This window comes from Mesitornis unicolor, unplaced genomic scaffold (genome assembly GCF_000695765.1).
Source record: "Mesitornis unicolor isolate BGI_N332 unplaced genomic scaffold, ASM69576v1 scaffold49, whole genome shotgun sequence".
Lineage (NCBI taxonomy): Eukaryota > Metazoa > Chordata > Aves > Mesitornithiformes > Mesitornithidae > Mesitornis > Mesitornis unicolor.
This window is the reverse complement of record NW_010207747.1, coordinates 25724-40261: the sequence shown is the minus strand read 5'-3', so window position 1 is coordinate 40261 and position 14538 is coordinate 25724. Positions and strand designations below refer to the sequence as shown.

The 14538-nt window shown below is 46.9% G+C and overlaps 1 protein-coding gene across 1 annotated transcript in view; it reads left to right on the top strand.

The window, feature by feature from the left end:
* Nucleotides 1-262: 262 nt before the first annotated feature.
* LOC104546738 (muscleblind-like protein 3) overlaps nucleotides 263-14538 on the top strand; it is a gene marked incomplete at its 5' end in the record, with an annotated part of 18752 nt that continues 4476 nt past the window's right edge. The window contains 5 exons of the mRNA XM_010192204.1: nucleotides 263-463; nucleotides 2021-2257; nucleotides 9951-10101; nucleotides 12403-12438; nucleotides 14521-14538. The exon at nucleotides 14521-14538 is cut by the window's right edge and continues 65 nt beyond it. Of these exons, the coding sequence (XP_010190506.1) occupies nucleotides 263-463; nucleotides 2021-2257; nucleotides 9951-10101; nucleotides 12403-12438; nucleotides 14521-14538 (643 nt within the window). The remainder of the gene's footprint in view (nucleotides 464-2020; nucleotides 2258-9950; nucleotides 10102-12402; nucleotides 12439-14520) is intronic.

The following is a 14538-nucleotide window of genomic DNA, read 5'->3' as shown; positions in this document are numbered from 1 at the left end:
GTCATTAAACTCTAAAGATCATCAATATGCTTTGATCTGGCAAATAAAGAAGTCTTGTGTTCAGGATGAGTCACAAATCTGTGAGTCAGGAGAAACGAATGGATCGCAAGAAAATGGCTGTAAATTAATGGATTGGAGAGCACAGCGTTTTTATGTTGCAAATCAAATTGTCTAGAAGGACTGAAGTGCTGCAAGGCTTTGATGGGTAATCCAAGACAGATCTTTGTAACTAATTCTTTCTTTTTCCTCTTTCTATACACAGACAACATTTCCTGTGACTCCATCGCTTGCAACAAGCCCCACGATGGCTTTTAGTCCCTACCTGAGTCATGTTTCTCCTGGGATGGGCTTGGTTCCTGCAGAGCTTTTACCAAATACTCCTGTCTTGGTTTCCGGAAATCCTACTGTTACAGTACCAGGAGGCTCTGCTGGGCAGAAACTGATGCGTACGGATAAACTGGAGGTATTTGGACGTCTAATCTGATTCTGCTGACGGGAATGAACAGGGCTTGTGGTCTCAGCTCTTGCTCTCTGCTAGAAGGACCTGATGCAGCACAGCACAGCACAGAGTTTAACTTGCAGCTTTCCTAACACAAGGCTGCTGCTCTCTGCTCGAGCAGGCTCTCATGCAGTGCCTGGAAGGCACTGGAAGTTTGGGATCACTCACTCTTCTCATTTCAGTGGGCGTTAGAGCAGGGCTGGGATTATTGTTTTCTGTGTGATCTGCCACACTTAAAAAACACAAGTGGATGGTCTGCCATTTCACTGAGTTGAGTGGAAGATGTTTTCGAAGTAACAGACACTTCCCTTGGTCTTGAGCTTGTACAGAAAGGTTTAAGCACGGCACTGTTGGAAATGCTGGGTACGGGGCATTGGAGAGATGTTTCCTCCCCCCTGTTTGGCTGGGCATGCTGGGACTTTCTGTGGGGGGAGTTGTAAATGTCTTTCAAACACTGAGTAGAGGCTCTGCAGGAGATAAAGGCTGAGGACCTGAATTCAGAGGCCCCTGCAGGTGTAAATTATAACACAAGGAGGTAGTGGAGAAGGGTGTAATTTCAAAACACATTGTTTTGGGTTATGTACTTTATATTGCCTGGCAGATTGCCTCGATTCTCACGTGACGTCTCATCTTTCCCCACACTCAGTCTGATAGTGTTTGGCACGTGATCTACACCACCAGCTATCGTCCTCAACGACTCCTCTTAGGTCCTCAGACAAGGAAACCTTGCAGGTCCATTTTGGGAAGCCTTTTTCTCTGCCTTTGATGCTTCAATTCTCACAACTTAGGAGGATCTGCAAGATCTTCGTAAAGCTAGCAACTTTGATGACACATTATGAACACATTGCAGTGTAATCAAATGCACTGTCATGTAATCCCAGGGTCAGAGTTTTATTGTGGAGAGCAGCAAGAATTCTCACAACTTAGGAGGATCTGCAAGATCTTCGTAAAGCTAGCAACTTTGATGACACATTATGAACACTTTGCAGTGTAATCAAATGCACTGGGGGTCACAGTTTTATTGTGGAGGGCAGCAAGACTACTTATATGAAAAAGGCTCCTCATATTTAAGAAAAAGTACCTGCTGCCAATAACAGTAGCATGCAACATTTAGAATTAAATGTCCTGCCCAGGAGTATGCTCCATAACAAGTACACAATCCAGCTGAGACACAAATGGCAGAGTTATTAACATTTAGGCTTTAGAGGCAAGGGAGGAATCCTGAGCTCCAAAACCTTTGCAAAGCAATGTAACTTCGTGGGGTCACTTTCCATTCTGCACAGATTCTGTGCTTCACTTGTGTTTGGTAATTGGCCTTGGTAACATTGAGGTTTTTCTCATATCCAGAACCAGTTGTGAGTAGTTGCCCCTGTGAGTGTTGGTGTATGTGCTACCCAAGATGAGTGTGGATTTAGAACACACACACAGTTTAATGTGGCCAACTGAATTAATACTCTGTGTTGAAAATACTGAATGAAGAGTAACTTGATGTTCTGCTCAACAATGTGACTTTCTTTTAAGGTTTGTCGAGAGTTTCAGCGTGGAAATTGCACACGTGGTGAGAATGATTGCCGCTATGCTCACCCTATAGATATTGCAATGATAGACACAAATGAAAATACTGTTACAGTTTGCATGGATTACATCAAAGGTCGATGCTCTAGGGAGAAATGCAAGTACTTTCATCCCCCTGCACACCTGCAAGCCAAAATCAAGGCAGCTCAACACCAGGTGAACCAGACAGCTGCAGCTGCAATGGTAAGTAGAGCTCTTATCAAGCTGTATTGCCATTGCCAGGAGATTTCATTTGTGTCACGCGTCATTTGTGGAAAAGTAGAGCGCTTTGTAAATGGCTGACTGGAGAGCTGAGAGCATGTGCACTATGAATCCTATCTCTTCATCCTTTCTGTGTGCTCACCATAGCATGAAGCCACATCTTGCCAATTAGGGACACAGTGGCGAACCCTGTGATTTTCTGACGTGGCATCATGAGATCACATGGACACAAGTGCAGCAGCACCCTGAACCAACACATTCCCTGGCTAAGTTGCAGGTGTCAGTTTAGCTGCTTCAGTGCACGATGAAAGCAAAGACTGCCCATCCCATAATATGTGCTTTGCAGGGAGATCCTGGCCTGTTGAGGTCAGTAGCAGAATTTCCATTGACTTAAAAGAAGACAAGGTATCGGTTGTTCAGGCTTAACAAACTTGTGCCTGATACCTTTGTCAAGGGTTAGTGAAATGACTGGACTCAAACCAAGGATGACTTCCTGACCTGTTTGGACCTGGTAGAGATGGTCCCAGCTGCATTTTAATTTGAACTGTGATTTCTAATACCTGCAGTTCTAAAAACAAGTCAAGGAAGACTTACCAGATCAAATTCCCAGCTGGAGTCAGTGTTTGCCATTCTGTTGAATTCAGGTTAATGGCACCTATTTATTCCAGAAATGAGAGAGCTGGGATGTTCAGCCTGGAGAGGGAAGAAGAGGCTCAGGGGGATCTTACCCATGTGTATAAATTCCTGATGCGGAAAGTGAAGAAGGTGGAGGCAGACTCTTTTCTGTGGTGCCTGGTGAAAGGACAAGATGCAACGGGCACAAAATGAAATACAGGAAATAACCATTTAAGCATAAGCAAGATCTTGTTTACCTTGAGGGTGGTCAAACACTGCAACAGGTTGCTTCGTCCTTCGAGATACTCAGGACCTTCCTGGACACAGTCCCAAGCAAGCTGCTCTGCTGACCCTGCTTTGAGCAGGGTGTTGGACTGAGTGATCTCTAGAGATCCCTTCCAACCTCATCCATTACGTGATTTTTTAATTTTTTTTTTAATATATAACTAATATTTAAAAGTTTCTTGTCTCCTTTTTTGATTTACAAGTAAGGCTACTAATCTTTTTCTAAATACTTGGCTTTTTTAAAGCCAGTGAAAAAGGTTGCTTTGCGTTCATGGTGACACATAATGCAAAACCGAGAAGATTTTAGAAATTAAACCACTGCCCTCCTTGCAGCAGCAGTGTTACCTGGAATGTAATTTGAAGAACCAGTTTACACTGCAGTATTTATTTGTCCTGCAGAATTTATTTATTAGATTTCTTATTGCTGAAACAACAGCCCAGGTCTGTTGGAAAAAAAGGACCTTCTGAAATGCAACTCCTGTGTATTTACAATTGAGTCTTTACTTTTTCACTAATTATCTAGGACACTGCTACTTAACCAAAGCCAGTGCATGTTTTATTCATGCTGCTGGCTTCTCTTAAAAATGTAATTAACCTTATTTGTATGCCATTAACTAGAATCTTTAAAATATTTATTGATGGCTTGTTGCATCACCCCTGCTACCAAAACAGCTTACATTATTCATTGACTTTTCAAGGTTTGATGCATCTACTGTACCTGTTGAGCAGTAAGGTTTTAATAAAGGGAAGAATGGTGCCCAGTTTTCTTGGATCAAAAACCGTATGCCAGACAAATGGATGTACCTTTAAAACTGATTTGGAATGACTTCATATCTAAATTCAAAAGCTGTTTCTGAGGGACCCGATCCTGCAGTCACTTGACATGCACAAGTAGTGGCTTTACTCCTTGCCTGGCTGCAGTCAGTGCGGCACAGTCAGGTGAACTGGGCCAGACCCAGGCCCCATTCAGGATGGCACTGGAGCAGGTTGCTGGTGCTCCTTCCCTTGCCACAAGCGCTCCTGCTGACCCCTGCGTGGTGTGCAGCTGCAGAACGAGGGCTGGAGCCCTGCGCAAGTCCACTTGCAGGTGCTAAACCCTGAGCACCCCTGAGCTGTTGTGCCAGCCGCAGTGAGGGTGCTCTAAAGCACTTGTCCTGTGATGACATCTCTACTTTTAAAACTTACTGAGGTAAAATAGCTGACTAGCTGCTAGGTCAGGTAATTACTAAGCCACTCTGCGTTGTGCATGCCTCGTCTTTTTAATATATTGTATAATGCATTCTTTTTTTGTTGTTTTTTTTTTTCTCTCTTCGCCTGCCCAAAATTGCTGTCTCTTGACACACTTCTGCTTGCTGTTTTGTTACTGTGCTTGACCCCCTCCCTCCCCGGCCCATTGCCATCATGTGCTCGCTGCCTGCTAATTAAGACTCAGCCAGCTGTCAGATCACTGAAGCGACCGCTGGAGGCAACCTTTGACCTGGTACTTGGACCTTTCACCTTCTCGCTTTGCACGTAACCATCTTAGTCTGCATGAAAGCCTTCCGCCCTCGGTCTGTCGTGGTAGTGCCTGGGGAGACTGCCCATCCCGCCAGAAATGTTGCGGCACGCATTCGGACATGCCCATCCTGTGCCCCACACGCCATCCGCTAACTGTCGGAGCTTTTCCTCCCGAAGCCTGGATGTGTTTTGGAGGCAGTGAATAACCTTGGCGGGAGGCAGCTCTAGGTTTTGAAATGTTTTTCCAAACAGCATCAACCTCGGAGTCGTGAGATGTGGCGTTTTGGTGAGAATTTAACTCATTAGGTCTGCAGCGTGCTGGATACGCCAGAGGACCGCGTGGTGCAGGGCAGATCCAGCGGCTTTTGATGGCGTGGCCAACAGCGCAGCCTTGCCTGGCAATGTCATGCTGGCACTGCCTCACAGGAGGGTGGTCTGTGCGATGGGCACAGCCCAAATTGAGCAGGGAGAGAGCTAAGCAGCCCCCTCAGAGGTCTGTGCTGGGAGCTGAAGCGGATGTAGTGCTGGGCTTTGGTTGTGTGTTCGGTGCACTGGGGAGATGGCTGCTGCTGGCTCTGGCTCTGGTCCCCCCTTGTGCTGCAGTGGGACAGCGTCAGCAAAGGGACCTCGCTCTGGGTGCCTTTTGCCTCAGTCTCAGGCACAGGATCCACTCCTCAGGCTTCTGTCTGCAAGCTGTCTCCATATAAGCTACTTTTGATTATTTTCTGAGTGTCAAATATGTTTTACCTGTCTTCATGACACTCGTAGTGGGGCAAAAGTCATCCTCCCAGTCTACTGCCAGTCCTGGCTCCATAGAAGACAACTCCTTCCCATTCACCCCAAATAGTGAGGGATCCAGTACATCCTACAAAAACTGGCTTGTGTTGCCCAGCTGTAGGGGGAAAGGGGAGCCCTGAAGCCTTCAAGCCACTGTTGTTCCCCATTCCCCGAGCTGAGAAGCAGAGGCTGATCCATTCCCCTTCCTCTGTGAAAACTTGGTTTGGGTTTTTTTTAAATAGTCAAGAGACTTCCTTATCGGAGCTTTAGACAGCAGCAGTGGGGAACTTTGCGAGGGACCAGCTTCCACCAGTATCGGTGGAATTACGCCGTGCAGGACCCAACAGCCTCTCATTCCATGCTGCTCATGCTTGGCACAGATGCAGCTCCAAAGCCAATACAGTCAGTGACCTGCATGGTGCCTCGCTGCCCTTTCTGAGGGCCACCTCTCCGAGGGGACGCAGTCTGGCCAAGGATGGGAAAGCCCTTTATCTCCTCAACCCTTCTGACCTCCCCCATTGAATAAAACCCCATCAGATAAGTTACTTTTAGTAGTCTTCCTGCTCAGGAATGTCTGAAGGTTTGCAGCCAGGTTGGAATGTGCCACCTCCTCTGAACCCTTCGGGAAGGCTGCACCAGAGAAGGATTCACCATGGTGATAAAAGCATATATAACCTTCAGGGGAAACTGCTCTGATTGCTTCTGCTGCTTGCCAGGGATTGGGCGCTACCTCTGCCTTCTCTCAAATCATTTTGTATTTGTCGTGCCTTGGACTGAAGCAGTGAGCCACATGCAGCCCCAGCCCCTGTTTGCTAAGCGCGAAGGGGTGAAAGTGTGATCTGCTCCCAGGAGACAGCGATCTGAGGGGAACTTTGAGGTGCAATTAAATTGTTGCAAAGATTTAATCCAGTTCTTGTCTTGCAAAAAATAACAAGAGAGGGTTGTTAACCAGCATGTGGGAAATTTTGGCTTTGGCATGCAATGTGTTTTCATCTGTCAGTCATGCTGAAAGATTGCTTCCATGTCATGCAGAGAAGTGGCACAAACCTCTTTGTTCAGATGCTCTTGTTCTGACAGGAATGTGGCTTTCTCGCCCAAAAATGGGAGGCTGCCTGGCATTTTTGTAGTGGGAATTGTTCGTTGGGATCAGTGTGGGCTATCACACGGATACTGAGCTGAATTAACCCTTCCACCAGCAGAGGTGGTCTGATCACGTTGCTTAGGTTGCATACCCGTGTGTGCGCACAAACACACAAGGAAAGAAGTCGGGAAAAGTTATTCTCAAAGGCTGCTGCTGTATCTGTGATGGTCAGAGCTTGTCTAGAGGGACATTGCAAGCAGCAGGATGAAGTTCAACTCACCAAGTACATTCTTTGCCCTGTCTAGCTGCTCTCTTGCAGTGGGGAGGCACTTGCTACAGAATTCAGTAATGTCAGAATGTGGTGAGGAGTCTGCCTTTTGTAGGTGATACAGGACATGCCTGGGGGATTCCTTCAGAACCAGGATGTAAGAAAGAGATGTTGTGTCCCCATGAGCTGTTAAAACTCCTGCAGGTCCTCAGACTGATAGAAAAATTCTGGCCTGTGTCAAATGACACACACTTGTTTGCTTCTGTGTCCCGGCCAGGTCCCTGTGTAGGAGATGTATTGGCCCAACTTCATCACATGCAGTTTTAGACACCTCTTCTCCCAGACGTTTGTAGATAGAGCTTCAGTGAGCGTGCTGCTGGCTTGGGCCTCTTACCTCAGCACAAGGGCTGGAGAAGTGGTGAAGCCAGATCCCTCTGTCCCCTTGGACCCTCCTGCACCTTAATATCTAAAATAAGATCGTTTGGGAGCAGGAGCACGTCTGCAGGGCACTCTCCTGTACAAATGCTCCTGGAGTTGCTGGGATGGCAACGGTGACCCGGGAGGCTGTGTTGAACGAGAAGCAGAGCGAGATGGGCTCCTGTGCCCGCAGAGCCAGCCTCCAGACTGCACAGCAGCTGCTGCAGAGTGCTTGTTTCTTTAGAAGACTCTGGAAACGTTGCATTTACTTGGGCTTCTCCGCCCCCTGCAGTTGAGGCATTTCCCATAGGCGCTGTTCAGGGGCTGCAGTAGCTCCTTTCTCTCCCTTGCTCCCAAGGGTCTGTATCAGGGTAGGAGGAAGGGTGATGTTGGAGAGACAATGGGGTCGTCCATTGTGCCTTGGCATCCCTATGGCCCGTTGGTGTTTGCATGCTCCCTGTGAGTGCACCGCTGGGCTCGGGAATCGCCCTGTAAAGAGCCAGGACATCACAGCGAGGTCTCAAAGCCTTCAGCTGTTCTGCTTTTGGCACTGCCATTGTGGGATAATGGGCTTTTTGGGGTGGTGACAGCCTTTGGCCAAGAAGCAAGGAGTCAGAAGTCCATTATGCGCCTGGCACAGTTGCTTTGCTATAATTAATAATGTTTTTTTTCTGAGACAGATTTTGGAAGCATCTGAAAAAGAATATTTAGCAATCAGGCACAGTAAGGAGCATGAATTTAAGCGGCAGGTTCTTCAGTCTCTATAAATCTGTAAAACACCTCTGATGTATGTGGAGCTACTCCAGTCTCTGCAAGCTGCAGCTCTGTCCCGTGCCCGGAGCAGTCATTACATAGACAAGATGTAGATACAGTCAGATTTAATGTAGGTATTGACGAGGGCTTCCCCAGAAATGGAAACTTTTAGATCTTTACCTAAAAGACCTCCAACTAAAATAGGCATCTTAAGCAAAAGATTTTGGTGTCTGTGTCTGAGAATGTAGTCTTGTGTTTGACTGCTGTCTTCTGGTGCTAGCCAGAAGAAACCTGGGAGGATTAAAGATTAAGTCCTAGTGCTGGCAGTCGATGCCTGCTAGCATTAGCACAGGATGTGTGCGTGTCTGAGGCCCGTTTTGCAAATGCAATTTCTTCTTTTAATTTTCTTCTTTTTTTTTTAATATTAAAACTACCCAAAAGCCTCCAAGTGAGTAGAGATAGAATGGAGTAATGTTTTGCCTGGAAGTATCTTGCTTAACATTTCTCAGATGAGCAGTCTCCTGTAGCAAATTAAATTTAAAGTGCAATCTGTTTCTAGATGGTGATAAACTGTTGCAAGCTTTCACTTATATTCTGTTGTGTGTTGATCTTCGTAGTGCTTTAAAATCTCTTTACTTGTGTCCTTTCTTCCAAGTACTGTGTGTTTCTTTGTTAGCTAACGCTTCTCCGTCACCTGCCCTTCACTGTCACCTGTTCGAAAAGAAAAATAGGAGTGCTAACCCTGTTTTTCAGCCATTGCTTGGCTACGTGATACAGACTAACAGCTAGACAGAAATGACCTGATTCTGCATGACTTTCACGTGCGCAAATCTCATTGACGTCAGTGGGAGCGTTACGTGCGAAAGGACTGCGGGGCGTAATTAAAAAAGACCCTTTTCTATCACAATGTGGAGAAAAAAATGTGGTTTCTACTTGGGTACAATGAAAAGCTGTAAATCACTAGAAACATTGCTGTCTCCTAAGAACCTGACATACTGCTTTGCTGTTGGGACATGCTTGGGTGAATGATGAGTAACTCGCTGAGAAAAGTTCCTGAGTTGGGTTAATGCATTTTACCAAGTCTGATCATGAAACAGGTTTGATGGGCTGGAAGAAGCTCGTGGTGTGACAAAACAAAAAGAGGATTTGCCTGATAGCAGGGCCCACCCAAATCTTCTTTGAACACCAGATTTGTCAATGGCTTTTCCAGTGTTAATGATGAGCAAGCAGAATTTAACTGTTGGAGGCCTTCTAGAAATAGGGAGCAGGTCCAGATCTGCTGGTGGTGAGCTGTGCTGCTGGTGCAGGAGGTGGAGAATCAGGCCTGTTCTCGACCATGTTGCCCAGCCTCTCGACTAACCAGTGGAAATGCTTTTTACTGTGAACATACCATTATGCGTGCAATGGGCAGCAGCTGCTGCTTTCCCACCTGGACACATGGGTCAGCTGCATAGACGTGTGCAGGCTTCCACACTTCCCTACGTACATGTGCAAGCAGGCAGCAGCAAGCATCCCTTCTTTCTTTCCATGGCATTTGTTGCTTATGCTAATCTTCTTGTTTTTAAATGGTCACCTACTGTATTTTTCTTAGCCGATTCTTTTTTTTTTTTAAATGCTTGTTGCCTGCAACTGCTCTCTGTAGTGTCCTGTCCAGGTGATCCCCTCTCCCATTCCTCCTCCTCATGTTTGTTTTATTTTCCCTGTGTGCCCAAGTCAGTCCTGCTGAAAAGCTCCCTTAGCATCCCTCCTCCTCGACTCTGCCCCTTCTCCTGGTGCACTTCCTAACTGCCTACCTAGTGAAGTTGTGGTTTCACCTACTACGCCTGCAGTGATTTAGCTGCTCCTCTCTTTCCTGTCTCGCTAAATTGACACAGTTGCAGGTGATTTGCAGCCAAGACACCCCCTATTATTTACTGCATGCTTGACCTACATCTGGGCCCCTTTTTTACTCCACTTGTCTTTAATGACTCCCTTATCCACAGGCCCTGCCGCCTGGTGCACTTCAACCTTTACCAAAGAGGCCAGCACTTGAAAAAAACAATGGTGCCACCACAGTCTTTAACCCAAGCGTTTTCCACTACCAACAGGCTCTAGCCAACATGCAGTTGCAACAGCCTACATTCATCCCCACAGGTAAGCATCTCCTTGCTTTCCCCAGCGTCGTTATCTTTTTATGTGACGTAGGCGTTAAGCTAATGAGCAGGTTTTGTAAGAGTCCTTAGCAAAAGAGTTTCAGTGCCTAGTTTCATGTTAAAAATGGATGAAAAGTTAATGTTTGTTGCTTGAGTTCTTTTTTTTTTTTCCCTTCACCTACTACAGTTTAGAGCTTTTCACTTGTAAAGATCCCTTCTTTGCCTTTTTTGTTCGGTTTCGAGTTTTTTTTAAGCGGTCAAACTAAGAACAGTGTCTGCATGTTTCTTGAATTCATACTTTCTGTTTCTCCTCCTTATGGTTCAACTGGTTAATCCCAAATTAATTCTTTGACTCTTGCATAGCGCTCTTACGGACTCATGTTAAAATGTCTTGTGGATCTCTATGCCTCTCACTTGAAGCTGCAGGTATCTTTCTGAGCTTCTCTCTCAGTGACCTACATATTCCAGCAGCCATGTTGTTTATAGAGGGAACAGTTCGTCTTTAGTAAATACAAATTACATAATCCTCTTTAAAGGCATATATTTCCCTCTTGCTTGTCTTTTAACCAGTACGATAGCCTAAGCTTTTTAAAAGCAATTTAACTCCCAGCTTTTACTGTACCTTGAAGGTCTCAGAGTAAAATTGAAAGATGCAGTTCAGTAATTCATGCAGGACTCGAAATATTGGCATGGCAGATGTGACTGCTGACTAGCCAATTAACCTCTATTCACTGCAGCCAAATGAAAAACAAAACCTGCTCAGAGTAGTAAGCATCGTAAGTGGCTGAATTAGAAATATTCCAGAGCTGATAGCTCGTTATTTTAGTATCATTATTGTCACTGGAGAGCATCGTAAGAAAACAAATGCCCCATGTTTTTAATGTTTAAAGCTGTATTCACTCACCAGATGATATTTACCAAAATATACAAAGTATTTCTCTAGGCTGGCCCCTCGAGGTGTGCACGCAGTGGACCTGCACCTTGGCCTTGCCGTTCCTTGGGGTCAGGGGAAGAGCTGTAGGGACAGTCCTGTCCTGAGACCAAACCATGTCTCAGGTGTGCCTGCGGGTGCAGAGAGCTGAGCCCCGAACCCTGTGCTGGCCTGGCTTTCCTGGGAACACTCCAAGGTGTTGGAGTTTTGTATGGAGACGGAGGGAGGGACTTGGGTAGGAGCCTCCCCCCATGCGCTCTGCTAAGTGCTCTCGGAGGGGATGGGCTGAGCTGAGCTGACCTCACTGTGCTCTGGTAGGTGCCAAGTGAAACACTTCTTCAGGAAGCACTGACACCTTGGCACCAAGTGCCCGAGCTGGCTACGTGCTCCTCTTCCTCAAGGTCGTTGTTGCCAAAGTTCACGTAAGGACGCACGTTTCTGACATGAGCGCCATAAATGAGCTTTTACCCAGCACTCCTGCTGTGCTGCGGTGCCCTGTCTCGTGGCAATGAAATTACGTGCAGGGCTGATGCGTAGCAGGTCTATTTGCTGGCACACGCTCTCGTCTGAGGATATTAATGGTGGGCAGAGCAGCAAATTTCCAGTCAGAGGATGAATCTCTGATGAATTTACTTTATGCATCCCCATTTTCCCTTATGCATCAGACTGCAGATGTGGTCTCAGCCTTTGCAGTGCTCTGGAAGGCGCAGCAGAGAAGTGGCACGTAGCAGCTCATGCCATGGGGAGGGGAGGCAAGCTGTTGCTTTTCTTAGCTTCTCCTGTTCAGTTATTGAGAGATCAGCATCATGGTTGCCATGGTGGGGAAAGTCAGGGTGTCTATTGAAAATGGCATCATCACTACGATTGTTTGAAGTCCAGGAAAAAAACTGCCTCTTTCAGCTTAAACTAGAGACTTTGAATATTGGACCCTGCTTGCAGGAGTAAATTGCTTTTGGAAAGTCGGTTTTAACATGAGTGTGACATTCCTCTGAGGGCAATTTATTTTCTGCTGACATGATCAGAAAGGAATTGACTTACCCAGTATGAAAAAACAACCAACCACCACCCAACCGAAAAACCCAAACAACCCTGATTTCTAGGATAGATCATAGAACTTACTAGCAGGGTGGGAGAAGAAGTTTATTCTCTACTACCCAAGAATTCAAGAATTAATTTGGTTTGCTGTGATCTCTTAAAACTGAGTTTAAACTGTTTATGTACCGATATGCAGAATCTGTTTGCATGTGCTTAAATACTGAATGCTGCAAAGAGAATACCTGCTTTTTAGTTAAAGTGATTTCTAACACTGAAGCTTCACTAATGAAATATCCCTTTTGTTCATCTTTCCACGCTTCAATGCATGGTGTGCAGGGTCAGTTCTGTGCATGACACCCACTGCAAGCGTTGGTAGGTTTTTCTACACAAACTTCTCAACTTTTCCTAATCTGAAAAAGACAGCAAGTTAGTGTGCATCAGTGAGAACCTGGATGGCTGAGTGGTGTGACTGTCTATCCGCTGTCTTCTTTGAAGCTTAAATGGTTGTATCCCTTTTAATTTCTGTGCAGTGCAGTGTTTTGTGTGACTAATAAGAGAATCTAAGGTGATGTGTTCCCGCCCCTATTTAGTTCCTCTGCAGAGACAAAAATTTGTCATTTAAATGTCTTTAGACTCATTTAAGTCATCCAGCGAAAGGAAATAGCAGTGCAAATAGCAAATCCTGTTAGGTGTTTTTTTGGGGTGGTTTTTGGTTATTTATTTTTTTTGTATCAGGCATCAGGTAGATTAGAGTTTGGATTTTTGGTTTTCCTTCTGAAGATATTTCAGGAGAGTGGTTTAATAACGGCACCAAAAAGGGACACATCCGAGGTCAGCCATTCTGCCAGAGCAGGGAGCTGCTTGTGCAGCAAGAGAAGCAGAGCTCAAAGTGTAGACTGGCTGAAGATGCATCTCTTTAGTGGAGTGTTGACTGTGCAGGTACAAGGAACTGTAGGGAGGTACCACTGCTGGTTACCTGGGGTGCAGTGAGGCGACAGGGCTGAGTACTCGCTCACTGCTGCTGCGGGGATCCGGTATGCTCAGAGTCTGGGTCTTGCTGGGAATCTCTGCAGGTTTTTGGGCACAGCAGGGTGGGCAAAAGCTGTGCTTTCATCCTCCACCCAAAGTTACAAAGACTGCCAGCATCCAGGTGTGTGCCTGCTTCAGCCAGAGGGAGCGAGACGGGAGCAGGAGCCTTGGGGAGGGGGCAAGGTTTTCAGGGAGCAGGTCTGAAAGCTTTGACAGGAATGGCTAAGCACTGTGCTCTCTAACCTCCTCATCCCTGTAGTGCAGGGAGGGCACACCGCTTGCATGATGGGGAGCTGAGCCCTTCAAACACACCTCTGCCTGTAGGAAACCCCATCCTGGGGCTGGAGCGTGCCCAGCCTGCAGGCACACGTGCTCCCCACCAGGGCCGGCCGTGTCCGCTGGCGTGGAGGGGAAGGCAAATCTGCTTCTCCACTGCATGTTTGCAGGGATGACTGGGCCTTCCTGCAGGCTCCCAGGCTCCGCAAACCCCCCCCTGGGTTTGGGGGATGCCTGTGTGCGCCCCCCAGCATCCCCTCCAGCACCGTGCTCCGTGGGACACGCAGCTTGAGGAGGCTGCCAAGCTCCCTGCTGCCTTGTTGTCCTTTCGGATGCTCTTCCTGCAAATTGTAGCTGTTCAGATGCATTCGTGTATTTTTCCCTCTCGGTCCCCTCCCCTCTCCAGCCCCCCCTACCTCGCACAAAGAGGGTTTTGCCAGATCCTCTAGAATTAGGGTGGAGAGGAAGCACGCTGAATTTGTACGGAGAGAGCTCGGGCTGCCAGCCACTCGTTTGCAGTGCCTCCAGCTCTGTCCTATGCCAAAACATCATTCCCACTAGACAGAGGCAAGAAAACCTGGTGAAAGGGCCGTGGCGGCCACTGCAAAGTGCATCATGTACCTCTGGTTGCTGGCAGGGACGGGGGGGGGAGGGAAGGGGACAAGCTTTCCCAGGCGGGCGGGAGGGTGCGCTTGCCAAAATGTCCCCACCCAAAGGAACGTGCACTGGCTGTGTCTAACCCCCCACGGGTGCGAGCTGACGTGAGCTTTTGCTCGCACACCCACCCTCTGCCCCCTTTGGAAATTTGGCCCTTGGAGTCTAATACATCATTGTTCTGCTTATAAATGTACTAAGTGTTGAGAATGTTTTGGTTTTTTCCTTAATTATAATTGTAATTGGCTTTTCCCCTTCTCTCTTGTTTATTTTTTTTCCCAACGCTGTCTTGCTTTGCACTGTGATTGCATGCTGCGCCCCGATGTGTCCTTCATGACGATGTCACATGGCTTGTTGCTGTGATTCCTGCCACGCCCCCAAATCCACCACATGTTGCCATGGTTACATTTTAAAAAAAAAAAAAATAAAACCAACCCAAAAAAATATATACGCTCCACCCTCCCGTATGTCGCTTCCATGGTTCCCTTCCGAAAGTGCCCATGATGCACGGTG